The 26256-nt window shown below is 46.1% G+C and overlaps 1 protein-coding gene across 4 annotated transcripts; it reads left to right on the top strand.

Annotated features, from left to right (window-relative positions):
• The first annotated feature begins 1113 nt into the window (after window positions 1-1113).
• Map3k8 (mitogen-activated protein kinase kinase kinase 8) lies at window positions 1114-21995 on the top strand. Of its 4 annotated transcripts, none has more exons than XM_075970696.1 (8): window positions 1276-1744; window positions 5137-5495; window positions 10989-11156; window positions 12743-13004; window positions 13928-14034; window positions 18496-18648; window positions 19263-19509; window positions 20887-21995. In XM_075970696.1, the coding sequence occupies exons 2-8, from the start codon at window positions 5160-5162 to the stop codon at window positions 21015-21017; spliced, it is 1404 nt and encodes a 467-aa protein (XP_075826811.1). In that variant the 5' UTR covers window positions 1276-1744; window positions 5137-5159; the 3' UTR covers window positions 21018-21995. The 4 variants fall into 4 exon arrangements, with proteins under 4 accessions (XP_075826813.1, XP_075826811.1, XP_075826812.1 ...); XM_075970697.1 differs by having other exon boundaries at window positions 1282-1442; XM_075970698.1 differs by lacking the exon at window positions 20887-21995 and having other exon boundaries at window positions 1114-1442; window positions 19263-19736.
• Window positions 21996-26256: the final 4261 nt, after the last annotated feature.

Raw genomic sequence — 26256 nt, 5'->3', positions numbered from 1 at the left:
CCAGACCCGCATGCTAGTCTCTCTCATCAGTGCTAAAATCCACGGAGTTAAGCCGCAGAGCAGCCGGGTGCAGGCGGCTTGGTTGGTGCGGACTATGCTTGCTCGCTCTCTGTGAGAACCGAAAGGTCAAGTTATCCAAAAGGGGGACTAAGAGGGATTCCTGTAACCACCAAAGTGATGCCCAGCCTCTCTCAAGTCACAGCACTCACGTAGCGCTCTCGCGTTTACAGAAATTGCAGGTGGCTTTCTTCTCCAGGGAAATTTAGTCTTGCTTGTATGACCCTTAAGGCTCCATAACGCGGGCACTATTCCTCATCCAAACTTTCTGTCCTACCTCTACCAACAATTTCTTAGGATGTCCTTGAAAGGGCAATTCACTGTCCTCAGAGGAGTTGTGGAGAGATGGACTTAAGGGGCGTTTTGAACTTGATGAGGGCGGATGAGCCTGGGGACTGCAAAGAACAGAACGTGCAACTCAGTCATAGGGGCGCTGGCTTCATAGCTCAGCCTGGGTTCACCAAGTCCCTTATGGTGGGATGGAGATTATGCCAATGTGACCTTTCCTCTTGTTCTCTGGGATCTTGCAAAGTACTCAGCTTCTAGTAGGTTGTTGATGCTTGGGCCTTTGGAGGGAGGAGCAGGATAAGCAGGGGTGGACCACTGGAGTTCCTGGTGGTGCTTTTCTTCTAGAACTGTCTTTGGACCTCACCCTTAGTAAAAAGGAGCAAACCCCTAGGGGCCAGAGGGATCCTAGCAGGCAAGTCTTACAGTGGAGCAACGTCACGACAAAGATCAAAACTAGTTGTGCTGGCAAATAACAGCTCAGACGACTTTCACCGAAACATTAAAACCCAGCTGGGAGTCGCGGTAAACTGCACTAGACTCTCCACTGGTCCGGTGTAATTTAACTGAATCCGGGGTAGTACGGTCTTGGCTACTGGCAATCAGCTCGCTACCTCACAAGCCTCCTGCAGCGACTGTGAGAGCGACTCCGGGCGGGTCCTGGGGGTTGGGGGTAGGGGGAAGGACGCGCTTTGGCCGCAGATTTGGAGCCGAAGTCCCGGGCAGGGTGGGTCCGCACGGTCGCTCCGCCCAGTCCCGCCCCCATCTCCACCCCACTCCCCCGGGCCGGAGGGTGGGAGGACGGAATTTCCCAGCGCGGGGGCTTTCGCGTACCGGGCTAGCCGGCAGGCCCTTTCTGTTTACGGAGAGAAAGGGGAAATGGAAAAGGCGGGGAGGAGGCTGGCGTCTGCTGCGCCGCCCCGAGGCCGGTTCAGACGCCGGGAGTCAGGGGCCCGCAGCGCACGGGTGCCCCAGCGGCCGATCGCCCGCTTTCAGGCGACCGCCGCCCGCCCTCGGGGACGCCAGCACGCCTGGTTCCCGCAGGCAAGCCACCCACTGCTTACTGAGCCCGGTTTCCGGACGGGCACGCGGGACACTAGGTAACAGGGATTTGGGTGCTTTGGGTGTGTTTCGGGGGCGCCCACTCTGAAACGGAGCGTGCCTGCCACCAGAGGAGCCTTTGGTGGCCTGTTGCGCGCAGGCAGAGCTGGAAAGCACCTTGCGCAAGGCCGCGGGAGGTGTGGACAGCCTCACGGCTCCTCCCCCTTCCTCCTTCTTCCCGGATCCCAGGTGACCAGTCAGTGCAGGCCTGGGCTGTGGCGGGGGAAGTGAGGACCCGCGCTCACCGCGTCTCCTGCGGGGGACGCTGCCTGGACAGCTGCACTCTGGTTGCTGAGCCTGGGTGAGTGCAACTTGGAGGCTGAAGAACCTCGCTACCATCTCTCTGTCGAGGGGCACTTTTACAATATGCAAGCTCCTAAAGGCTCGGTTATTTTAAGGAGCCAGGTGGTCCGGGAGGGAGTGTGGGAAAACATATTTGTGTCTAGAATGGGGGTGGTGGTATCGGTTTTTGATTTAAAAAAAATAAAACTGAGAGGAAAAAAAGCCAATACTTGCTTAGCATTGTAAGGTTTCCTGCTGAGGCGCCAAACTCTGATGAATTGAGATTAGTGTGTTCTAGTTCTTAAAGAGTTATCCCATAAGTGAATAAAAAGGATAGTTGAGGTGGCTGGAAGTTTGGAACTGGATTTGATTCTGCAGAACTGGAAAACATCTTTCTGGGACTTTTTCAGAAGAAATATATATTAAGAAGTGTGTCCCGAGGAGTAATGGGTTGTTTCAGTGGGGGAAAATCCTTTTTAAAAATGGGAAGTAGCACAAGGTATCACTCGGCATTGCCAGGCAAAATACCAAGACTGTATAGTCTGCAGTGACTTGCCGGGAAGGTTTGATTTTGTGGATGGAAGCAGCTGAAAGCCTTACATTCCAGTTTTTTTGATTTTTACAGCTGCTTTCTGAAATAATTCTAAGTTGATTTCTAGTTAATGTTTTGAAGTTTCACAACCTAGCCCTTGACTGCATTTGCCACAGCTGTCTCTAACGTTGTCCTAACTCTCCGTTCTGCTAGGAGGTAGGGATTTTATACGAGGCTTCTTATCCTGACTCTAGGAGCAGTTGCTTGAGGCTGAGCATGTTTGTCACTAAACTGAAATGCCTTCACCATGCATAGAAAAGGGGCTCTGGCTCAGAGATCCTTAGCACTGTGGTCTACTTAGTTGAGGCAGGAGGGTGCAGGGTCTTTTCATGTTCTAGAGGCTGTTGGGGCATCTGGGTTGCTGGGCAGCAGATCTATGGGACAAGAGCCTCTCAGGAATTGAGCAAGCACTACAGAAGGTCTCAGAGTTAAACACTCCTCCAACTCCTGTCCTCTCTCCTCTCCCTTCTGTCCGTGTGTGTATGTGTGTTCATGTCCCTGCCCAATATGGTGTGTTATGGTGTGTGTGTGTGTGTGTGTGTGTGTGTCTGATTTCTTAGGCTTTGAGCAAAGCCTATGAGAAGACACACATTTTGCTCAAGATTTTCTGCAGGATAAAAACCACAAACTAGTCTTCCTTTCTAAAACAGTGCGGTGACTTGGAACTGTTTGTATTCCACCTCCCCCCCCCCCCCTTCTTTCATGAGTCACACACTTTAAGTTAGGTCATTTATTTGATAATACAGTTTGGGAGCCATGGGTCCTCCCTTCACTCAAGGGGGCCCTAAAGTCAGCCACTTTTAACTTCTGTTTTCCTAGTAAGTTCTCCAGTGATAGAAACTGCAACCAATAGACCGTGAAACTGAGCTAGAAGGTTCTCCTATCAGCTTACAGAAGTCACTGTGTAACTTGAAAAACTGGGGATTTGAATCACAATCTTCCTCAGATGTGTGAGCTGTCAGAGAAGGCACTGTCTGGACCAATGTCTAGATTTAAGTGTGGTGATAACAAACATCCATCACTTCATGGGTTTGGGCCCCTGTCACCTTTGTTTCAGCGTAAACAGTCTTTAAAGGCTTACCAGGAGAAGTCTGGGGCACAGGCAGACAAACCCCTCTTACAGCTGAGAAAGGAGGCCGGCCACGCGTCTGCTGAGCTAGGTCTGCATCTCCGCACTTGGCATAGCTTTACTTACTACATACCAGGCTAAGTCGGGCACCCTGTACACAGGAGGTTCTTTAACTGGATGGTAGATGCTATTATTAGCTCCACCTTGCAGCTGGGGGAAATCAAGGTACAGAGAGCTTGAGATACTTGCCCAACATGTCATAGGTACTGAGGCTGGTGGTGAAATTTGGCCATAAAGAGGAATATTTGGTGTGACCTGGATGCTAGGTGCTTTCCTCAGAAGCAGTTTGTACATCAGAGGCACATGACTTGGTCATGTGTTCAGGTGGCCCCAGGTGGAAGTTTCCAGGATCTTTGAAGTTCCAAGTTGACACAGGTGTATGGCTTTGGCAGAACGAATAGCTTTGTTACTTTGTGTGTGTGTATTGGTGTAATGTCTGCAGCTGTACATGGTTGTGGATACAATTCATGCAGGTGTACATGCATGGTGCTTGTATGTGCTGGTGTATGTGAAGGCTAGAACCATACTTTTTGAAGCAGGTCTTTCACTAAACCTAGAGCTTAGGGTACAGCTGGAGTTGCTAGCGAGTGAGTTCGAGGGAGCCACCTGTCCCCATACCCCAGCTCTGTGATGCTTGCCAAGCACCTGTGTCTTTAAGAACCTGGAGTATCTTCCAGAGAGGCTATGCTTTCTAGAGCAAGGTGGTTTAAATCAGACAGGCTTTGAAATTCTCTTAGATCTCTTAGCTGCTCTTATCTTTTCTCCTTTGTAGTGGAACTGAGTTATCTCAAGACCCAAGGGGAACAGAATCACTTTTTATTACTGTTTGCCTTCTTTTGTCACCTGCATTTCCTAAGTGTGGCACCTGATCTTGTGGGACTGAGATGCCACCCCTGCTAGTGAAGTCAGTTGATCGTCAATGGTGGCCTGCTTCTAGCACATTTAGCTTTCCTGGCTTCTTTCTACCACTAAAGTTTCTCCAGGCCAGTTGATCTAGGGATGAACTTAGCTTTCTGGGACCTTCAGGATGCATGCTTTGTGCTATTAAAAATTTCAGGTGTCACGAGGGAACTGTGACTCACAGGTCGAGAGTCGCCTTTCCCATCCCTGTTCATCTTTGGCACAGCTACGGCCCCGGAGCCCTTTCATTTCTTTACACCAGAGTCCCCCACAAATTGAATCTCTCCCTATCGCATTTGCTCCAACCAAACTCCATTTTACGTGCCCTCTTCTCTCTTGAGACTTAGCTTCTTTGCCAAGTTAGTTCCTGAATTTTAGTCAAGTAGTTTTTTTCTTTAAAGCCACCGTGATCTTTCTGGGGAACAACAATGGTGCTCAAGGTCGGTAGTTATAAAAAGCAGGCGCCTTTTAAACTGGGGAGACCCCCTGGACTGCTCTTTACTGTGTTTGTGTTTAGCGAAAGTTTGTTTGCAGTAGCTGGAGCTGATGCCACAGTGAGTAACTCCCGAGCACTCTGCATCTCAGGTTTCCCCCTGCAAAGTGAGCTGGGCTAAAGATTATCTAAGGTCCCATTGAACTTGGCACTGCCCATTTGAATTCGCACATGCTAGTAAAGAAGAGTCCTCATTATGGACAGGGGCACAGAGCAGCAGATCCCCAGGCCCTGTGATCTCTAGTTCAAGCACATTATAGTGAAAGAAGTATTTGTGCTTTTTGTTTTGTTTTTTAGACGCCCCAGCAGGCACCACAGTGATGGAGTACATGAGCACTGGAAGTGACGAGAAAGAAGAAATCGATTTATTAATTAAGCATTTAAATGTGTCGGAAGTCATAGACATAATGGAAAACCTTTACACGAGTGAAGATCCTGCAGTGTACGAGCCCAGTCTGATGACCATGTGTCCCGACAGTAATCAAAACAAAGAGTGCTCAGAGTCGCTGCTTCGGAGTGGCCCCGAGGTGCCCTGGCTGTCATCTGTCAGATACGGGACGGTGGAGGATCTCCTTGCATTTGCAAACCATATATCTAACACCGCAAAGCATTTTTATGGACACCGACCGCAAGAATCTGGAATTTTATTAAATATGGTATGTTTCTTCTGACCCGTCAAGTGCTGTGTGTTCAGCTTTATTGGTATGGCTTCATTGAATGCAGAGTGCCATTGGAGGGGGCTTAGAATGGCTGCCAGAATGTAATTATTGGTGAGAATCACCTCTGTGTTAAAAACGAGAAGGGAATCTTCACACAAGCTGCACTTCAGAAATCTATAATTTAGTAGTAATTCTGTGATGAAGCGATTATGAATATACTTTGTTTTTTCAGAGGTAGGGCATGCTAGGTCAGTACTGCACCCCTGAACTACATCCCTAGCCCTCACAGATGTATTTGACTCACTCATATCCACCAAAGACAGGGTCTTAATGGGAGTCCACCAGCCAAGAGACAAATAAATGCTGTCTTAATAACGTTGAAAACCGAATTATTTTCTCCTCTTACCACATTTAGCTGAATTCAGTTCCTACAGAAGTGCAACTTATAGGTAGCAAATATCTGTTTACAGATTCACGAGTGATGGAGTTACTTAGCTATCCCAGGTATGCAAGTAGTCCAGAATATTGTGACAGCTCTTTGTTGTCAGGTGGAGCTTAGGTGCGCCCAGCATTCTGGCAGGTCCTTAGTGGGTTAGAGGTGAACGCGTGGGTGATGGTTAAAAGGTGACTTAATTTTGTAAAAAGGGCAGCTTGCAAAGGAGTAGGTGGTGAGATGTAAACATGGTGTTGATAGAGGCGGCTCTCTTTCCCTTGGTGTGTACCAATGGCAGCATGGCCCGTGCTGGGGAGCTGTTACTGAAGAGCCCGAGTTGGCACAAAGGAAATAATAATAATAACAACAAATAATAATTTTAATTGCCCTACATCCATTTAATGAAAAACAGCACAGTAATTTAGGTCAGCTATGTAGTGAGTTGTTTTGTCAAGAGTCAGTTGTATCTGGCGCAGCACAAAGCAAGCTCACGTGTGGCATCGGGGTGTGACTTCCTTTGGTGTGGATCTGCCACGCTGCACTTAACAGTGAACTGAAAGCTTTGTCTTTATAAATGGGAAGTCCTCATTTGCAGCAGAAGGCATACCTGACTTCCACAGCCAGAGTGAAACCAGAGGAGTATGCTTCAGAATAATGCCCATGTGGAGAGCGGCGGGCACAGAGCTCATGTTCTCTCTCATTTCCCAACTATTTGGTAGAGACACGCAGAGTCAACTAATCGTCCTTGCTTGCAGATGTAGAGAAATTTAGGCGTACTTGTCCTCACTGAAGAGAGATGGACCATGGTCTGTGTACACAAGGGAACGCTAGGAAAAGTAGCTTCTAGCTTCTGTATAGGAGCAGAACCAGAGAGCAAATGCAGAGAGGGCCGGAAACCACAGTCATTAGTAGGAAGTAAAAACTTGGTCAGCAGAGGCACAAGTCAAGTACTGTTTGTCATTCCTTGCCAAGGAACCTGTGCTTAATAAATGGGCAAATCCAAACTAAAAAGAAAATTTAAGAATCAAAGATACCATAAAGGCAGGGGTCTTAAGAGTCTTTAAAAGCACTTGTATTTTTTTCAATGGTGAAGAATATAAAATGTAAAGCAAGAAGATATAAAAAGTGGAGTGGTAGGGAGGGAATGGAATATACTCACAGGCATGTGGATCTGGCCCCATTAGGCCTGGGGACTGTGCCTCTGGGGACCGTGTTTGACATTCCTGTCACTGGCATGAAGAATGGAACTCTTCCCAGGGCTGGTGGTAGTCTGTTACAGCTCTAAGAAGTGATTGCCTATTTGTTGGTCTTCAGTCAGAGCCAGTCTTGCTTTTAATATCATTGATTCTGGCATGGTGCTTTCTGTGGACCCATCCATCCCATAGTCAAGACCTTTCCCTACTCATCCTCCAACTACAGGCTTGGCACAGTTGCATACTTTGGGCTAGCTTTGTTATTCTTGCTCTCTCTGCATTAGAGAATTAGCTGCCGCCTAGATTAGGTCCTTGGTAAAATGTATCCGATAAAGCTTCCTACATAGGGTAGAATCCTTTATGCAAATATTCATTTGTTCATTGCTAGACATAGCTGGGACAGCCACAGTGTATCAGGCTTTTCCAGGTGCTAGTTTATGTCCCGGGGAACGCAATGCCTGGTGTGTGAACAGGTAACACAGATAGCACTGTGTGCTCAGCCACAATGTGTCTACACCCTGACAGCCTTGGGGATGCTTAGACAAGATCTTTCACATCCATGAGTGTGAAGAAGGGAGGGGAAGAGGAGGATGTCGGCACAGACTTCCAAGAAGACTTGGTGCCTTTGCCAGGCTGTAAACATCAAGTTGTAGTCAGCTCAATGAACTGAAGGTTGTTTCAGGTGGAGACCGCATGTATGAAGGGTCAGAAGCATAGAGACCTGTGTGTTCAAGCAGCCAACACCCACAGTGCTGCAAAGTTAATTAGGAAGGGTGGAGAACTACAGATCAAAACAATATCACAAAGCGTGGGTATGTTGGATGGGTTCTCCCTGGGTGTGTATTTATATGTGTGCTCTTTCCCTTAAAATAATATATGTTAAAGATTGCACTAGTGTCCAACAAAATCCAAGGAAAGAGCACCAGGAGACCAACCTAGGAACTGCTTTATGTCAGTGCAGTTATTTATAACCAGTCCATATTGATCTGGGTAGATTTACTGATATTGGGTAGAGTCCCCAAGCAGTCTACTCTGGGGGTTGTATGTGGATCTGAACCCCCCCCCCCCAGCCTGGATTCATTTACCACACATCCTGCTGGGACATTTGGAGTGATAATCCTCAGGGCTTAATCATGGAGTCAGAGCTGCTCAGAGTGAAGAGTCCAGCCTTCTACCTGATGTTTGAAGCAGGCAGTTTATAATACTGGATAGAATAGTCTGGTTTCTTCCTCCAGACCTATTAGAAAGAGCCATCACTTACTGCGTCCAGTGCCTCATTTGTCAAGGTCTGATCATAAGAAAGTTTCTTCTTATATACAACCAAATCCATCTCTAACTGCCTCTCACCTTAGAGTCTCCTCTCTGTCCCACTCCCACCCAGCAAGTCCATATGATGAGTAGCGGTCATAGCTGGAGTTCTGAATTAAGAACTTGGTATGTTGTTTGCCTTTGAAAAGGAAATTCTTACTACTACCTTGTCACCAGGAAGGTAGGAGAGACATAGCTTTGTCTTTGTTTTTAGATCGTCTGCTTCCATGTATGCAGCTGAAGACCACTTGTACTTCATAGGAACCAAGTCACACAGCTCACTCAATAAATACCTAAGTACTGGCCCGTATCATTTAGTACAGATAACAGCAATTTGGATGAGGGACTAGAAAGCTTATGTCTAGTGTGTGCCCTTGAAAACGACTTTGGTAAGTTGGAGGATTGGCAGAAATAAACAGCAAGGTTCTACAAGATTGTTTAGAGGGGACCCCAGAAAGGAGAAAATTAAAGATAAAAATGCATGTCAAACTCAAGCAGGGAAGACCTGGTGTTAGGGAAAGAGCCAGGACTCTAATCTGCACACTGCCTGTGACTTGGGTCTCATCCAGCGAGTTCAGGAGGCTTTGAAGAACTGAGTCTGCACCCAGCATGGCTATAATTACAGCCTTCTGGAACCCCAGGGGCTCTTACACAAAGCTCTGGCTTTGGAGTCGTACGGACCTGAGTGCAAATCCTAATTCTGGCACTGATTGGAGTTGCTTCACCCCTGGAAGCCAGCCTCAGCTGTGACATGGGATAAAAATAGAACCTAGCTCAGGATGGCTGCGGACTTTAATGAGAGAATGCAAAACAGCAGCACCACACCTGGTCCCTAATTAGTTGTGTGTGGCAGCTGTCCCTCCCCTCTGTCCCCTTGCATAGAATAAGGGGGTGGAGCTGGGTCATAGCACACTTAGTTGGTGAACATGGGTCAAACCCTGCGATGTTTAGCTAGAGTTCTGTGAATGGTAAGAAGGGGACCCAAAGCCAGTGCTGCCAGGGGCCTGGCTCTGTCTAAATATGGAAGAGACCACCATCACAATATCCTCAGCATCCTGCAAAGTGAGGTCTCCAGTGACAAGAAGCGACACTTATTTGGAGAGGTAGTCATCATATTTTAAATGAGACAAGACCATGGTTTCTGTTTACTTCCTGTAGGGACCCGTATGGGGTCCCTCTCAGCAAAAGCACCCTGTAAATATTTAAGATTTAGATTTAGTGATATTCGTGTTTCCAAGTTATGGGTTATTATTCACGTCCTTTCCCGAGGAACGGTAAGCGTTTGTTTGAGGACTGTAGAGCTATTTAGCAATGATGGAGGCTGAGCAGTCCTTTGGTCAATAGGTCCTTGGCTGTGATTAGAAGCCTAGATGCACCTGCAGTAGGATTGAGTGCTTCTCCTATGGGATAGGCTTAGGGGTTCCATAGTCTCTTCAGCTCATGAGGTAACTCAATACTGTTTCAATCAGAAGTCCTGGTTTATTATCTCAGGCCACAATTTCAGTAATCACACCAAGGAAACAGCTGGCATCTGGGGAGACTGTCCATTAGAACACTTCAGACATTTTTTTTTTAAAGCCTGTGTTCCAGGCCTTGTTTCCCAGGGACTATCATTTTATTTAAATTGTGATATTCACTTTCTATTTATTTATTTGTTTGTTTATTGTTTTTGAGACAGGCTTGCTAGGTAGCCCTGGCTGGCCTGGCCCTCCCCAGTACTGGTATTTCTGTAGTGCCCACCGTAGTGGGCTTCAGTGGCCATCCTCCGATCCCACATTGCTCTCAGGATATAGCTCTTGATGTTTGAGATGACTGGTTTTGGTTTTGTTCTTTGTGTTGAAGTGTGTGTTGTTTGTTGTTTGGTTTTGTTGTGCTGAGTGTCAATCCCAGGACCTTGTGCACACTAGGCCTGTGTCCTACCACCGAGCCACACTCCCGGCCCTGAAACCCCTCATTTTGAAAGACCTGATATAAAGGTTTTCTTGTCCATGAACCCTCAGAAGTCTGGACCCGCCTCTCTCTGCTTATGGCTGCCTCCTCTGCGCCAAGCATCCCAGGGCGCACAATAGGCACACTGTAAAATGGAGTGAGGAAGCCAAAGAGAGACAACTCTGCCCTTCCTTGTTTATGTAGCATTGTTGACTCATGCCTCTGGCATCGCACACTGGTCCCACGATCCTCCCTGAGCCTCAGGTAATTTCCACACGCGTTCTCTGTGCATCATGCATGAGTAATAGCTGTGCAGACGAACAGGTTAGCGCATTTTAATAGAAACAAGTCAACCTCCTTATTTCCAGTCTTTGGGTCACTGTCATCAGACTCCCTAGAGAAATAAGTTTGCAGCTTCTCTTTGGCTCAACTATTCATCAAGCATTTGGAAATATGAGCAGGTTGGACCAGGAACTTGTGTCTGTTACAAGCTTTCTCTGTCTTGTTCAAGTTCTAAATATAGCTGGTAATGTCAGAATGACGCACAGCACCACTGCACGGCACAGAGTGCTTCTAAAACAGCCTGTCTGGAGTGGGCTTCACCTCAGCCTCTGTGTCTCCTCGCAGGTCATCAGCCCCCAGAATGGACGCTACCAGATCGATTCTGATGTTCTCCTTGTCCCTTGGAAGCTGACGTACCGGAACATCGGCTCTGGTTTCATTCCTCGGGGGGCCTTTGGAAAAGTGTACTTAGCCCAAGACATGAAGACCAAGAAAAGAATGGCATGCAAACTGGTGTGTACATCCACACTGTGTGTCTGACTTCCTGGCTTTGGGTTATTTACCATGACCCAAGATTCTACCCTTACCTCGTTTTGCTTAAATTTCTTGTCCCAAAGTGTCTGTAATTTCTGGAGTGGCTGGTGGCCTGGGGCCATTCAGTTCCTATATCTCTACTTAGGTGACTTGGAGCTTATAATCTAATTAAAAAATGGTTTGAAGTGTTTAGCTTAGGTAATACCGTGTCCCGTAGTTGGGAGTTGGGGGAGCTCACCTGAGATGGAAGAGCAGGTCTGTGTGTAGCTTCTGTCCCCTGGGGAGGGTCCATAGCAGGCAACAGAACCGAGGAAAACTGGATCTGGTTTCTAGGACTGACTCAATACGTACAACAGCTGAAAAGTCCCCGTCTCTTATTAAGCAATGACTGTTTAACATCAATGTATTGCTGCTTCATAAGACCCTGGAAGTGAAGACCGTGCACATCCGGAGTGACCCAGTAACTCCTCTGCTTAGTGACACCCGCCAGAGAGGTGTGTGCATGTGCGTGACTGTTCTCTCTGTTCATCTCAGCATGTTTGCTGAGGTGGCATTCTGGGAACTTCCCAGATACTGATAGATGGAGATGTATGCCCTGGAACGCTAGACCACAAAGAGAACAAATGGTTCACAGCGAAAGCAGCGTGGCTGGGTCTCAGAACCCTTGAGTTCAAACAGTCAGACACAAAATAAGGTCTATTGTATGAGGTCCCATTCATATGAAGTACAAAAACAGGACCCCAAATCTGTTAAGTAGATGCTGTGATCATGGGTCCCCTTGCGGCATAGTGACTGAAAGAGTCGGGAGGTTCCTGGGGGAGCCTGGTCCTCTGATTTCAGTTGGGAATCACAGTTGTAGGCCCAGTGGACAGTCCACTGCGTTTGACACCATTTTACAGTGTGAAGACATTAAATATCACTTTTTACTCTTTTGTGATGCTTGGGATCAAACCCAGAACCTCACTTATGCTGGGCAAGTGTTCTTCCACTGGTTATATCCCCAGCCCGAGGGTGGTGTGTGCTCTTGAGTTAGCCTTCTGCCCAGCACAGTATTTGGAGCTGTTTTAAGAGTCTCTCTGCTCCAGGAACGCTACCCTATCACAGCTCTTGTGGGCGAGGACGAAGTTTTCATGGGATGTGGGGATGGGTAGGCACTTACCTTACAGGAACTAGCGATTTCATATTAACACACAATCAGGTGAAATATTAAAACAGGCCACAGTGTTCTGGGGCCGTGGAGGTAGTGTGAATTCCTCACAGGTCATTCTCTTAGGTCATTTGGTATTTTTAAACTTTGTTTGGATTCCTAAACTCTAAATGAAATGAGTTTTTTTTCCCATACCTAGTTTTTTATGTTTAAAAATTTATATCTAAAGATGACATAATATAGGAGTAGGTCTGGTAAACATGTTTTGATATCACACTGCCCAGTCTTACACTTACATGTCTAAGTGTCCTTGTGTTAGTTTGGCTTTTGGTTTGTGGGTTGATCTGTGTGGTCTGGTTATTGTTTGTTTTATCATCTTGAGGTTGTTTAGACTCTTGCCCGTGTTTTGTGTTGCTAGATCCCTGTGGATCAGTTTAAGCCATCGGATGTGGAGATCCAGGCCTGCTTCCGGCATGAGAACATTGCTGAATTGTATGGTGCCATCTTATGGGGTGATACTGTTCATCTCTTCATGGAAGCAGGCGAGGGGGGCTCCGTTCTGGAAAAGCTGGAGAGCTGTGGGCCCATGAGAGAATTTGAAATTATTTGGGTGACGAAGCACGTTCTCAAGGGACTCGATTTCCTGCACTCCAAGAAAGTGATCCACCATGATATTAAACGTGAGTGGTGGGGTAATGGGACTCACCAGATTGGAGACACTCAATGGCAGGTGGGCAGCTCCCTGCCAATACAGCTCATTTTCCTTTTCTGTGTTCCTGAAGGAGCTGATAGAATGAAGACCGGTCACTAAAAATGTCAGCAGTTGGAAGGGAGGGTGATGACAGAGCAGCGGTGCCAGGATTGTGACCACACATCTGTGGCGCATGCTGCCTCTGCCCTTGTATACTGCTTTAAAAACAGTCATGCAGGATTTAGGGTGTGGCCCAGTGGTGGAATCCCTGCTTAGTGCACACAAGGCCCTGGGTTTGATCCCCACCACACACACACACGCATGCACACACACACACACACACACCATACACATATATATATCACACAACACGCACACACATCACACACATCCACACATGCACACACACACTACAGGAGGACGGAAAATGGGAGGGAGATTACTTAATGCAAACATGTAGTCATATTTTTGAGTAAAAAATATCTTCTCTTTAAAAAAATATCAACCTCTTTAAAAAAATTGCTAGAACTCAGGTATGATATAGAAGTAAAACAAACTCATTATAAATCTTTAATACCTACTGAGAAGCACAACTTGAACCAGAAAAAAAAAATCCTTAACTTTTTTTAAACAACAGTGACTTGATAGCAGCCGCCTGCGTCTTAGAATGTGAAGCCAAGCCTCAAGCTTTACCGGTGGTTGTACTCTTCTCGGCCCACGCTGGGTGGGTTCTTGACAGCCTCCAGGAATCCTCACCTGGCCTCTCAGCAGCACGGTGCTTGTGGGTGTGCTACGCCTGTGTCGCTATTAGAAGCATTGCACTCTGCTCTGATTGGACCTCATTGTTCTAGATGATGTTTTCATCTTGTGTTGGGACGTATTAACTCACATTAAAAACCCTTCTCGTTGCAGCCAGTAATATCGTATTCATGTCTACAAAAGCTGTTTTGGTAGATTTTGGCCTAAGTGTTCAAATGACTGAAGATGTCTATCTTCCCAAGGATCTCCGAGGAACAGAGGTAATTGTATTGGTGTGAAAATTGTTGTTATCTTGTTAAGAATAAAATGATATTATAGAAATGCTGCAGCAAAGAACAAAGTAGGGGTAAAATGACAACATTAAATCGTTGTCACCAGAGCAAATTCATGTTACCATTTACCCTTTTCCTCTACTGTTCATATGATAAGACTTCACATATATGATAATATTTATAGACATTTTCTATTACTATGTTTATCTACACAACACAAAGCCCTTACAGACAGTCCCGTGCTGGAATAGAGGACCAGTTGAGCATCCCTAATCTTAAAGTTTAGAGAACTATGCAGGAGCTGGAGAGGGTTGAATAAGACGCTTGCTGCACAAACCTGAGGACACGAGTTCAGATCCTGAGAACCCACATAAAGCCAAGTGTAGTGATCCTGGACAACTGTGGTTAGATGGGAGACAGACATGCATTTTCCCAATAGCTCACAAATAGCCTGGAATACACAACAGTAAATAAGAGATCCTGGCTCAAGGTAGGAAGTGTTCAAAATGCAGTGTCATAAACACACACGTACACATACATACACACACACACACACCATAGGAATGCACACACCAGACAGATGGAAAGACACACAAAAGATTTTATAAAAACCCACATATGTATGCTAGTATTTCAAAATACAAACTCCCAAATCTTAGAGGTTTTGGTTCTAAGCTTCTCAGACGTGGGATACTCAAATTGTAGATTCTGAATCCATCTTTTAAAACTGTTGCAGAATGATAGTCAAAATAGCTCACTCAGTGCTTTAAATGAACTGTTTCTCCTTCATTGGTGTTGAATACTATTATTGTAGCAGAGGGGTGATTGCTGCTATCCTGTTTTACAATAAGGTAATAAACACGGGGCGATTATAACACAGTGCCTGAAGCTGCACAGTTACACAGATCCCGAACTTGAGTTCTTGGAGAATAAGGATTTAGTTTCGTATTTTCTTAATCCTTATTTTTTAAGGATTTGAGCTCTAAATTCTGGGTAACTTTTTAGCACAACTAGCATGTTATTAGATGCCAACCTTCTCTGAGTCTTGGCTCAGTTTGTCTCTGCTGTCCTGGCTGTTGCCATGTACTGAGGTCTGACCTCCAAGACCTGTCTGTCTTTCATCCAGGGATAGTGTCAGCCTGAAGTCGTGAGCACAGCACACCTTGTGTGAAGCTATGGTGATAAAATTGAACTAATCTGTGAATTGAAACCAAAACTAGACCTGGAAAGCTCTTCCTGGAGCTAAGTGAACTTCTGGAATTACTTTACTTAGAACAGACTGGCTTGAAATGCATAATCCCCCTGCCTTAGCCTCCCCAGTGCTGGCTCACACTGGCCCTGTAAACCTCTTTTTAAATTAAAGAATGTTTATTTCCCTTCTTAAGAGTACTTTGCCACAGCAGAAAGTCTGATCAGCCTTAATACGTAGGCCATTGTCTTTAAAAGGCATTTCAGCTCTTTTTGGCACTAGTCAGGAGTTCAGATCCGGGACATTCCACCCTTTTCCCTGGAACCAGTTTGAGAAACAGACTATTTATGGTATCAGAGGAAAAACTACCTTCTGCTTCCTGGCAATGCAGTCAAGTTAGAAATTATGCAATGTTGGAGAAAAGCTTGTATTCCTGGGATTCTCCACCAGGAGGGCTGGGTATAGAGTCACACATCTCAATCATCAATAGGGTTTCTTTCTTTTTGAGTTTGGGGTAGCTCAGGCTAGCCTCAAATGCATCGTGTAGCCTAGGCTGGCCTTGCACTCAATGTCCTCTTGGCCCTGCCTCCTGTGTCCTAGGGTTATAGGGCATCTAGCACCCATCCTGCTCCTGGGGAGGAGTAACTGATGAAGTCTTTCCAGCTAATGCTGATTTCTGTGTGTTTGATGTAAAATGGGCCTTGGTGTCTCTTCCTCGGTGCTGCACGCTGCCAGCTGTCTCTCTTGTGCTGTCTGCACAGGGCTCACCAACGATAGTTTGATTAGGACCAGTGTGACAATGATGGGGAAGTCCCGATGCAACTTTTCAGCAAGCCTGCTTTACTCCTTATACCAAAGAGCAAATCAGATATTACGACGCAGGCAAGCAGGCAGATTTGCTTTCCGTTGGAGTGCAGTTCTGGCTGTTGGGATGTCAATGACTATTTCAGATCTCTGCAGTACAGCTCACAAACACAAACTTCACCCCTGGATCTCTCTCTCTCTTCCTCTCCCTCTCCCTCCCTCTACCCCTTCATATTCACAGTGTTCTGCTGAAACATGTCATATCTACCCAATGTTAACCTGGCACGTATTTATTTGTTTTTAGCTACATGGCTCAGAGGGGAAAAGTTAGGAAATATAAATAACATACTAGAACTATTTTGCTGTGGTTTTGTTCTTTATTTTTACAGTTCTTACTTTTTCTTCTGATTCTAGTATTAACTTCTCTAAGTAACACAGAATGAAGATGTACACATGTGTTCATGCAGACACACCCATGACAGCCCATGACCGTCTCTTTTCCATGCTATAAAACACAAAGGCCTTGACTCTGACTTCAAGTTCCCCTGCACTTTGCTCATTCTTTAGGGGTGAGGGGGTGCTGTCAGATCTGACCCAAGCCTTCCAGGCAGCCAGCCCAAAGACAGACCTTCTGAGCTGCCTCCTCTGGCTCTTTCGGGGGGTGAGGAGGAAAAAACATTGAACTGGAAGCTCCTGGCTGTGTGCCAGAGCGCTTGGCCTGCACCCAAGCCATCATGCCAGATACTGCCAGCTCCCAAATGTAAGCTGGACGTGCAGGCATGTAGAATTGTGACACACTCACGCATACAGTTTGCTTTGTCCCTACTCTGTATGGGGAGGGAGGCAGACGTCCTCTACTGACAGCAAGTACATAGCATTTCTTTCTGAACTGTGTTTGATTTGGTAAGAAACTTCAACAGGAAGTCCATTCTCTTGGCAAGTTGTGGATGTGTAACTCCTTGTTGACCATAGGGTGCAAAATTGGCTATTTAATTTTTTAGCCCTGTGATTGAGATTGTGTTTATTTTTTTAAAAAAGTCGAGAGACACATGCTGTTCTTCGTCTTCAGGGAAAGGGGTGGACACTGAGCTCAGGGTCTCCTCCCCGATGAGGGCAGAAGGAAGCCACAAGGAAGTGTGTTTTAGGAAGGAGTTGAGCAGGCTAAGATGGGGAAACTGGGCAATTTCCCCAGCTTTTGTAAGCTAATTTGTACTTATTTACTCAGAAATGAATTCTGAGAATGCTAACCCTTTCCTCCTGTTCACATGACAGCACAGAAGCTTTTAAAGCTTAAGAAGGCTATGTATTTTATCTGAAGGACTCAGGCTCAGGAGTGTTTCGTGCTTTTGACCTCTCTCCCTCCTTTCTCCTCCCTTTCCCCTTGTCTTCCTTTCCTTTCCCTTCTTTATTTTCTGTTTTCTTTTCTTCCCCCCTCTCCTGTTTCTTCACTTCTTTTTCTTCTTCCATTTGGTTTTGGAATGTGTATGTGTTGTTGCTGTGATATATCTTGAGGATGGGACCCAAACTGAAGAAGCACAGGGTTTGTTAGCCTGAAATACAGCTAGCAGGGTGTTCTCAGTGTGGCTGTGTTCTCAGTGTGCCCTGTCACATGAGGTCATATGTGGAATTTTCCACTTGTGGCATCATCCCACTCAAAAGCTCCCAGTTTTTGGAGCCCTTTGTACCTTCAAATTAGAGCTATTCTGCCTGTAAATTAGGATGCTAACACTTTATGTCTATGCCAGCCCTGACTACAGATTATTGGTGTCTAGGGCTTTCTTTGTTTTCTCTTCCATCTTAAATTTAGAAAAATAAAATTTAGAGAATTGCCCCACTTGCTCAACATTGACTTCTGAAATCAAATGCAAATTATGCTGTATTTTGTTTACTAATTAATTTTTTACAATGCTTTTGTTTTTTATGTTTTTAGACAAGGTCTCAGTCTGTACTCCAGGCTATCCTGGAGCTTGTGGCAATCTTCTCGCTTCATGCTCAGAACTTAAACACTGTTGCTGGAGCAGGCATTTGGTACTTACTCACTGGGACTTAGACACTGTTGCTGGAGCAGGCATTTGGTACTTACTCACTGGGACGCTTCCCTCCTAAGCCATTGATATAAATGCCCTGCAGGATTTTGTCACTTTTTGGCAAATAAATGGGAGAAGTATGTGTGTAAGTTTAAGTCTGAGAAGAATTGGTATTTTGATAGGCAGTTGTATATAACTGATAGCATCTGCAGAACTCAGAGCAGTGGGAGTCAGCAGCTTCAAAAATCTCGGTGCTTTGAGGTCTCATCTCTGGGAAAGAGGTGTTCTAGAGGACAGAACATCTCAGGATTATCCTTGGCTCGAGGGAGACTGCAATAGTATTCCCTTTGAAAGACAGAGCACGCAGCAAATCTCGCAGAAGCAAAGGAGCCAGCTCCTAATACTGGATGCTTTCCTTGTCTTTTTCAGATCTACATGAGCCCCGAGGTGATTCTGTGCAGGGGCCATTCCACAAAAGCAGACATCTACAGCCTGGGGGCCACACTCATCCACATGCAGACAGGCACCCCGCCCTGGGTGAAGCGGTACCCGCGCTCGGCCTATCCTTCCTACCTGTACATAGTAAGTGAGAGTCGCTGGGCTGGGTGAGGCCCAGCATCTCAGTAGCACACCGAGGAGATGAGGTGGAGGTAGAATTGTGCCCCACGAGAGGCGTTTGCAGTTCCATTGTTAAAATGAAAGTTAGTTTTCATGGAAATGGACTAAAGTGAGAAGTAGCCATGATTCGTATGCTCTCCCATTATACTTCCGTGTGATAAAACATACTTAGAAGGACGAGAGTCCTACAGCTCTGTAAGCCAAGGAAGGTGCATGTGTTCTTTAAAATGTCGCTTTTAGTAAAAGAAAATATAATGTTATTGCTTTCTGCTCCCCTCAAATTCCCTTCCCTCTGTCTGATAGCCTGTCCTAGAGTAGGCATGGGAAGGAGGCAGAGGCAGGCATTTCCTTGTTGCTGCAGCCTCCTTTGGACCCCCCACCCCATCCCATGAGAAGCTGTCACTGCTAATTCAAACCCAGCACGTGCTTTTTGCCACATTAAACCAAAGCTGGTTTAAGCACTGCTAGGAAGTTGAAGGGTGTTTGCTAGGGGTCATGCAGTGGCAGGTGGGTCACTCCTCGCTGTTTCAGTGTCTGTCTCTATGCCGTCCATGCTGACAGAGCTGGTTTGTTGGCAGATCCACAAGCAGGCCCCTCCCCTGGAAGACATTGCTGGTGACTGCAGTCCAGGCATGAGGGGACTGATAGAAGCTGCCCTGGAGAGGAACCCCAACCACCGCCCAAGAGCAGCTGACCTACTGAAACATGAAGCCCTGAATCCCTCTCCAGAGGACCAGCCAAGATGTCAGAGTCTGGACTCCGCCCTCTTAGAACGGAAGAGGCTGCTTAGCAGGAAGGAGCTGGAACTTCCTGAGAACATTGCTGGTAGGTTCCCCCCCCTCCCCGCGGTGTGTGTGGGGTGTGCCTGTGTAACTGTGGAGCCACTAGCCCCCCCTCCTCTGTCCACAGACACCTCTGATGTGGGTCATGAAAGCACTTGTGTGTGGAGTGGGGGTGGGGGGTGAAGGCCAGACATGGTGGCACACACTTGTAATCCCAGAACTTGGATAGGGCAGTTCGAAGTTCAAGGCCAGCCTCTACTACTTGAGACCCTGTCTCAAAAGAAAAAGCTGGGTGTGATGGCACAGGCAGGAAGACCAAAGATCAAGACTTGCCTGGGTTACAGTGTGAGTTCAAGGCTACCCTAGGCGGCTTAGTGAGACTGTCTTGAAATAAAATGTGAGAAGATGCTGGGGTTGTGACTTGGAGGCAGAACACTGGGATGCACAAGGCCTGAGTTCCGTTACCTGCAGCACACACACACACACACACACACACACGGAGGAACCAGGCACATCTTGGAAGATTAAGACAGGAAGATTGCCTAGACAGTAGCACAATGTAGCGACACTTACCTCAAACTGATGCAGAAAGGGGAGTATCATTATTTGAGAAAGTGAGTGGAAGCCGTAGGAAAACCCGCAGTCAACTCACCGATCCCCAAAATTCTAGCCAGTTTCAGGGTGCACGGAGCTAACACAGTCACAGGGTGTTGCCTCTGGCTCACCTTATTTGAATCAGAAGCTATCAGTTGACTTTAGAAACAGATGGAGAGACGGCCCTGCCATTGGGAATGTGTGGGGTTCTGGATTATTCGGTGCAGAGAAAACACCAGGTCTGAAGTCACCTTGCATTTTGCAAATCTGCTGCTTGAAATCTGCAAGCCAGCTATGAGTCCTTCCCACCTAGGAGGGTCAGTACACCCCAGAAGCCTAGCTATGCCTAGAGAAGGCACCTTTTGTTTGGTTTTGATTGAGCTATACATTTTTGTCTGCTCCCCTCCCTTCCCCCTCCCTTTCTACCCTTTCCTGTGACCCCCATGCTCCCAATTTACTCAGGAGATCTTGTCTTTTTCTCCTTTGAGAAGGCACTTTTTTCTTCACTCATGTAGGCCCAAACTCAGAGGTCAAGCCTGGTGTACCTCTTTCTCTTTATACTTGTCTGATTTCTCTGTACCTCGTAGGGGGGAAATGAATGAAAAACATGCCAGAGTTTCTTCCTAATTCCTTTTCTTTGTTGGCTGTTGGGACCCTGTGATCTATGTGAGTGTTCTAAAGGCGTCTGCGACAACTGGCCTGGGCCACTGTCTCTCGCGCCCCACAGGGTTGTTTCTTCACAGAAGGGACATGTAGTTGTCACATGCTGGGCTCCCTATCAGTTTTGTCATTGGTTTTTCTCATTGTCTCCATGTTCCTTCCATAGACTCTTCCTGCACTGGCAGCACCGAGGAGTCTGAGGTGCTCCGGAGGCAGCGTTCCCTCTATATAGACCTCGGAGCGCTGGCCGGCTACTTCAATATTGTCCGGGGGCCACCAACCCTGGAATATGGCTGATGGATGGCCTTGTTGGCAACAACCTACAATAGACATTTCTCTCTTGAATGTTGGCTTGCAGACCTTGCACAGCAACTGTGGAGAGTGAATTTTACCCATTTTTAGGGGGGCACTGAGGCCTCAGGTGACACGTGAATGTCACTGCAATGCCCCCCCCCTTTGTGAAGCTCTGTCATGTCCCGGGGCCCAAGGTTCTCATTCTCAGGTGGTGGGACTGGACAGGAGGGATCGGAGAGCTCAGGGAAGGATCCTTTCTGGTGACAATTCCATTCACTGTGCACTTTGCTGGACATGTTAAAAATAGCCATCAGGAGATATTAACCTGAAACTCCTAGTTTGGGTTCTTATTTAAGCATGGGATCTTCATTTAACCCAGAAGACCTGTTCTGTGTATATATTGGTGTGTATTATATGGTAACTCTGTGAGCCTTGGGGGGCAGACTCCAGGATAAGGTTAGTCATTGTATTTAGGGTGAATAGAGAAGCTGTAAGGTTGCAGCAATACACTGAGCTAGTGTCTTACAAATGCCGACGCCCTCAGAACCACCTGACAGCAGGCCACTAGTGACAGTCTCTGTTATGTTCCTATGGAAACACTGTATACTGTACATGCTATGCTTAAAATATTTAAAACACGATGTTTTTGAATGTGGGTAGAACTATGTAAACCACATAATTTCTGTACATCCCAAAGGATGAGAAGTGTGACCTTCAAGAAAGTGAAAACTTTTGTAAATTCTTGGTGATGCTACATTTATAATTCATGAGCCTATTTTCTTTAAAGTGTTTCTATATTAAAATAGCATACTGTGTATGTTTTATTCTAAATTTCTCCATGAATCTTTCATATATATGTGTGTGTATATATGTATATTTTAACATTGTAAAGTGTTCTTATTTAAAGTATATTTTTACATTATGCAAATGAAACTCAACATTTTAGTCCAATGTGACTGATCAAATAAATTGGACAAACTGAGTATTTTGTCTTAATTTTTGAAGAGAGCATGCTTCTCAGATGAGTCACAGGGTTGGGATAGATTTTGGAGGGAATGGTGCATCTCAGGCTGCCCCCCCCCCTGCTGCTGCGGGGCTGCCTTTGTGACATACAATGAGGTTTACATTCTTCTGAAGGAAGCTGAAGCATTTCGAGGTTGTCTGTTTTTCACAAGAACACAGAGCAGCTAAGAGGTGAGAATGGTGTTGAAGACTAAACCTTTCTGAATTCAGAACTCAGGCCCGTTTTTAGTCTGCTACTTGGGGAGTAATCATCTGTGAGGGAGGCTCGGCAACATTGTGGGCTGCAGTGCCCTAGGTGAGGACACAGGTGTGGTACCCAGAAGGATGACAGAACTTCAGAACTCTTCACTTGCATAACCCCTCCGTGACCCCAAAGGAAGCCTGAAAAGACTTGGATGTGCCCTTGATTTGGAAGTTTCTATTAAGTGCATCTGAACTGGGAGCTCCCCTGGGCCGTCCTGGCATTGTCCTCTGCCTGAAAAACGCAGTAACTTGATCTCCCACTGATGACGCACTTCTGTGCTCTAACTCTTCAAGGCGAAAGTCTGTGTTTGTTGGGGGGCCTGAGGAAATATTCTGTAGGTCTGAAGCCAGTTGGTGGTGGCCTTTAATCCCAGCACTGAGGAGGTAGAGGCAGGCAGGTCTCTGTGAGTTCCAGGCCAGCCTGGTCTGCAGAGCTCGTTCCAGGACAGCCAAGACTATACACAGAAATCCTGAAATCTTGTCTTGAAAAAGAAAAGAAAAGATTGCTGCATGCCAAGTTCCACTGGCAGCCAGGTAGAATGTGCCCAGTTAGATGCCAGGTCTGCTAATGGAGAATTGAAGTCTGCTGGGAGCCACTCTGAGGAAAGAACCGTAGAACCGCGTTGAGTCCTGCAGGGTGCACAAGGAATAAAGAATCCTGGCATTCTGAACTATCTAACCCCACTAGAAAGGAAGCATATTCCATTTTGGAATTGTTAGAGGATTCTCTATTGCAATTTATATTACCTAGTCTCCAAAAAGATATTTCTGGGTAAATGACATTTTAACTTTTGCCTAAGAGTTAATTTTTATTATTTATTTTGGTATGAGGGACGGAACCCAGGGGCTCACATGTCCTAAACAAGTGCTCAACACTAGGCCACTTTTGACTGTGCAAAACTGCTTGGTTTTTTGAGTATCACAATGTTTATTGATAGATACAAGTATATATAATCAGGGCATGAACTTGACTTGATAAATGAAGTAGGCTTAATTTCAATACTGTAATAAGAGGGACCAATTCATATTTTCTCCATTTGTTTCACACTCACAAAAACCATTTCAGGGGCATTCAAGATCTCTCAAAACTGATCAGTTTTGTGCAAGTAAACCAGGTTTCTTTATAAAAGACTTGTACACTTGCCCAGGCTTAATGATATTAAAATCTAGCACATAAAGCCCATTGCTAGAGTTAGAAACAGAGGCAATATTCTGTTATGGCAGCAGCCATCAACAACAGCTAGGAATTTTCTGTGACAAGCAAATGGGCAATCAACAACTCAGGTTGTTCATGAGTGAAGTGTATCTCTGCAGTGCTCAGTGTTGCTACTCAGTTTCTACCTTAAGACAGCCCATGGTGAGTGACTGACTGCCTCTGCTTGAGAACATAATCACTGCACGCCGCTGATAGGCCGTCTGCACCCAGGTTCAGAGCCCCACAAAGCTGCTTTTAAAAACCCGTTTCATCTGTGCCGCTCAAGAACGTGATCCTCAGCATTTACGTAATCAGTCACCGAGTCAGCCTCTCCCAGCTCTCTTGGGCCAGAGAGGACCACCAACATGAAGCACATCCATCTGACAAGCAGGGCTTGTGCCTGCCATTGGGAAGGAGAGGCTGGGTAGATCAGAAGAAGAAGGGCGCATGGTTCTCCTAATCGATAGGACCCTGCCCAGGAAGAACAGCTGCCTCTTCAACAGCTGGCTCATGAGCTACAGATTTCTGCTTCCTAGGTAGGAAATGAGCTGTGTGACTATTTCCTGGAATAAGGGCTACTCATTGCTATTTCCTGGAAGAAAAGAGCCTGTCCTTCGCTTTCTCATTGCTAGGATCAGCTGTAGTAATTTGGCCAAATTAGAGACATCTGCTCCACCACACCTGGAGAGGTGTTCACAGAGAGTGATCTGATTACCCAGGAAGCAGTAACTGACTTTCTGGAAATACTGACGTTCAATTGGCTGTGAGCAGAGCAATCTCTCAGTACAATTCTGCATGAGATGACCTGGGTTGACTTTGTAATTGGACCTACGCTGGGAAAAAACCCAAGATTATGAGAGTAGAGAATTGATATTATCATCTTTAATTGTTATCTTAGCTTTAATTCATTAATTCTAACCATTCGATGAAACTTTATCTTCCCATATGAATGCAAAATTTTGCTTGTGTGCGTGTGTATGTGATGTATACATATCTATGTATGTATGTATGTATGCGTGATAAACATGTGTGTGGACAGTGAATGTTAGTACATGTGTGTATTCATGCATTTGTAGGCTGGAGGTAGACAATGGGTATCTTCCTCCGTCACACTTATCTTTTGAGGCAGTAGGCTCTCACTGAACCTGACACTCACCGATTTGGCTACACTGGCTGGCCAGTGAGATCTAGGAGTCTGCTTGTCGTTACACCCTCAGCACGTGGTTGCGGACATGCTCTGCTGCATCTGGCTTTCTGTGTGAGAGCTGGCAGTCTGAGCTTAGACCCTACTGCATACACAGTAAGTACTTTACTGAGCGAGCCACTGCCTCAACCCCATGAAGGGAAAATCTCACAGAGTGGTTTATTTGAACATGTCTTTGTAGTAGACCATGTATAAACTCAAATATTCTTGACATTTTTTTGGCTTTGACATTTTTTACTTCTGAGACATCAAGGGAGATGCAAAGGAAGAATATTTTCTGCATGAAGAAGGATAACAGGCAGCACTGAAGCCTCAAAGCTAGGAGTAGAGGGCACTTGTGGTTCATCTGCTCCCTAAAGGCAGATGCCTTCTCTGAACCCTTAAGAGTGAGGGCAGCAGAGGTGACCGCAGATAGCAACAGGAGTTTCTTCTGGATAGTCTGGGTCTAAATGAAAAGGAAATGGCCCATGATGCACCCCCACCCATTTGCACACAAAACACATTTGCACACGCACATATGCATGCTCACGGATACATGGACATCCACATGTCCCCTCCTCTCAAGGAGTACCTCCATTAGGTCAGCCCAGCAAGTGGGAGAGAACAGAATGTTTGGCACTTGCCTATTCAGCTTCTCCCCGTTATAGTTACATCCCGACCTTACCTACTAGTAGGTCCCCCTAGAAGGAACTGATGGTTATTCTGTGGATACACAAAGTAGTGATTCCGCAACAGGAAACATACACACAGTAGCATAATTTATACACATTTATGTGTCCTTTTGCTAGGACAGTCCCCAGCTGTTACAGAAAGAAGTGTTTCACTAAGAGCAGCTCTCGGCATGAGTCTATCTTCGGAGGCAAAGCTATCCCCATCATCCCTTCCACACAGGAGGCTCTGCTTTGACTGTCCTTGTGCGTCTCATAGTTCTTCAGAAAACTGAGGGGCAGAGTTGCATCTGGTCATTGACTCATTTCTTAGGAAACAAAATTGAATGGTACACAACTTATCAATCTGTCCCAGGGCCATGCTTGCTTGTTCAGAGAGCAGGGTTGGGGAGCAGAGCCATTGAGTTCTAACCTCAGGATTTTACTAACAGAAAACACTGTTGTTTTTTGCTTACCGCTTCTTCTAATATCCTTGCCTGGGAAATCCCAGAGCAGAAGCAAGTAAGGCATCACATTGTGCTCATGCTAACTTTGGGGTGTGAGAAGTTGATAGCTATCTGGCTAGACTGATCGAGGTTCTCTTGTAATGACAGCGAAGGACTAGACCTGCGGCCACTTGATGCCAGCAGTAGTAATTCAGAATTGGTGAAGGGTGGAGGTGGGAAGAGAGACCAAATCCAAATGGAATTATAGAAGTGATAGTGTTTGGGGATAGAAAGCTGAGTCATGACCTCCTCACTGGATTAGTGGGAAAGATTGTTAAACCATGTATGCCTAGGGGTCTCAGATGCTGTGTGTGGAGCTCCATGACCACACTCCATGAAACAACTCTTTGGCATGTAAGAACCCTGTATTAGTCAGGGCTACTCTTGCTGCGATGAAACACCATGACTAAAGCAGCTTTGGGAG

This window comes from Microtus pennsylvanicus, chromosome 4, assembly GCF_037038515.1.
Source record: "Microtus pennsylvanicus isolate mMicPen1 chromosome 4, mMicPen1.hap1, whole genome shotgun sequence".
Taxonomy (NCBI): domain Eukaryota; kingdom Metazoa; phylum Chordata; class Mammalia; order Rodentia; family Cricetidae; genus Microtus; species Microtus pennsylvanicus.
The sequence above is the reverse complement of the archived record's forward strand: the minus strand, read 5'-3'. Positions and strand labels throughout refer to the sequence as shown.

Coding starts and splice junctions, on each gene's coding strand:
- Map3k8 (XM_075970698.1), top strand. CDS start 5,160: ATGGAGTACATGAGCACTGGAAGTGACGAGAAAGAAGAAATCGATTTA. Junction 5,496..10,988: donor CTGGAATTTTATTAAATATG/GTATGTTTCTTC, acceptor GTCTCCTCGCAG/GTCATCAGCCCCCAGAATGG. Junction 14,035..18,495: donor AGGATCTCCGAGGAACAGAG/GTAATTGTATTG, acceptor TGTCTTTTTCAG/ATCTACATGAGCCCCGAGGT.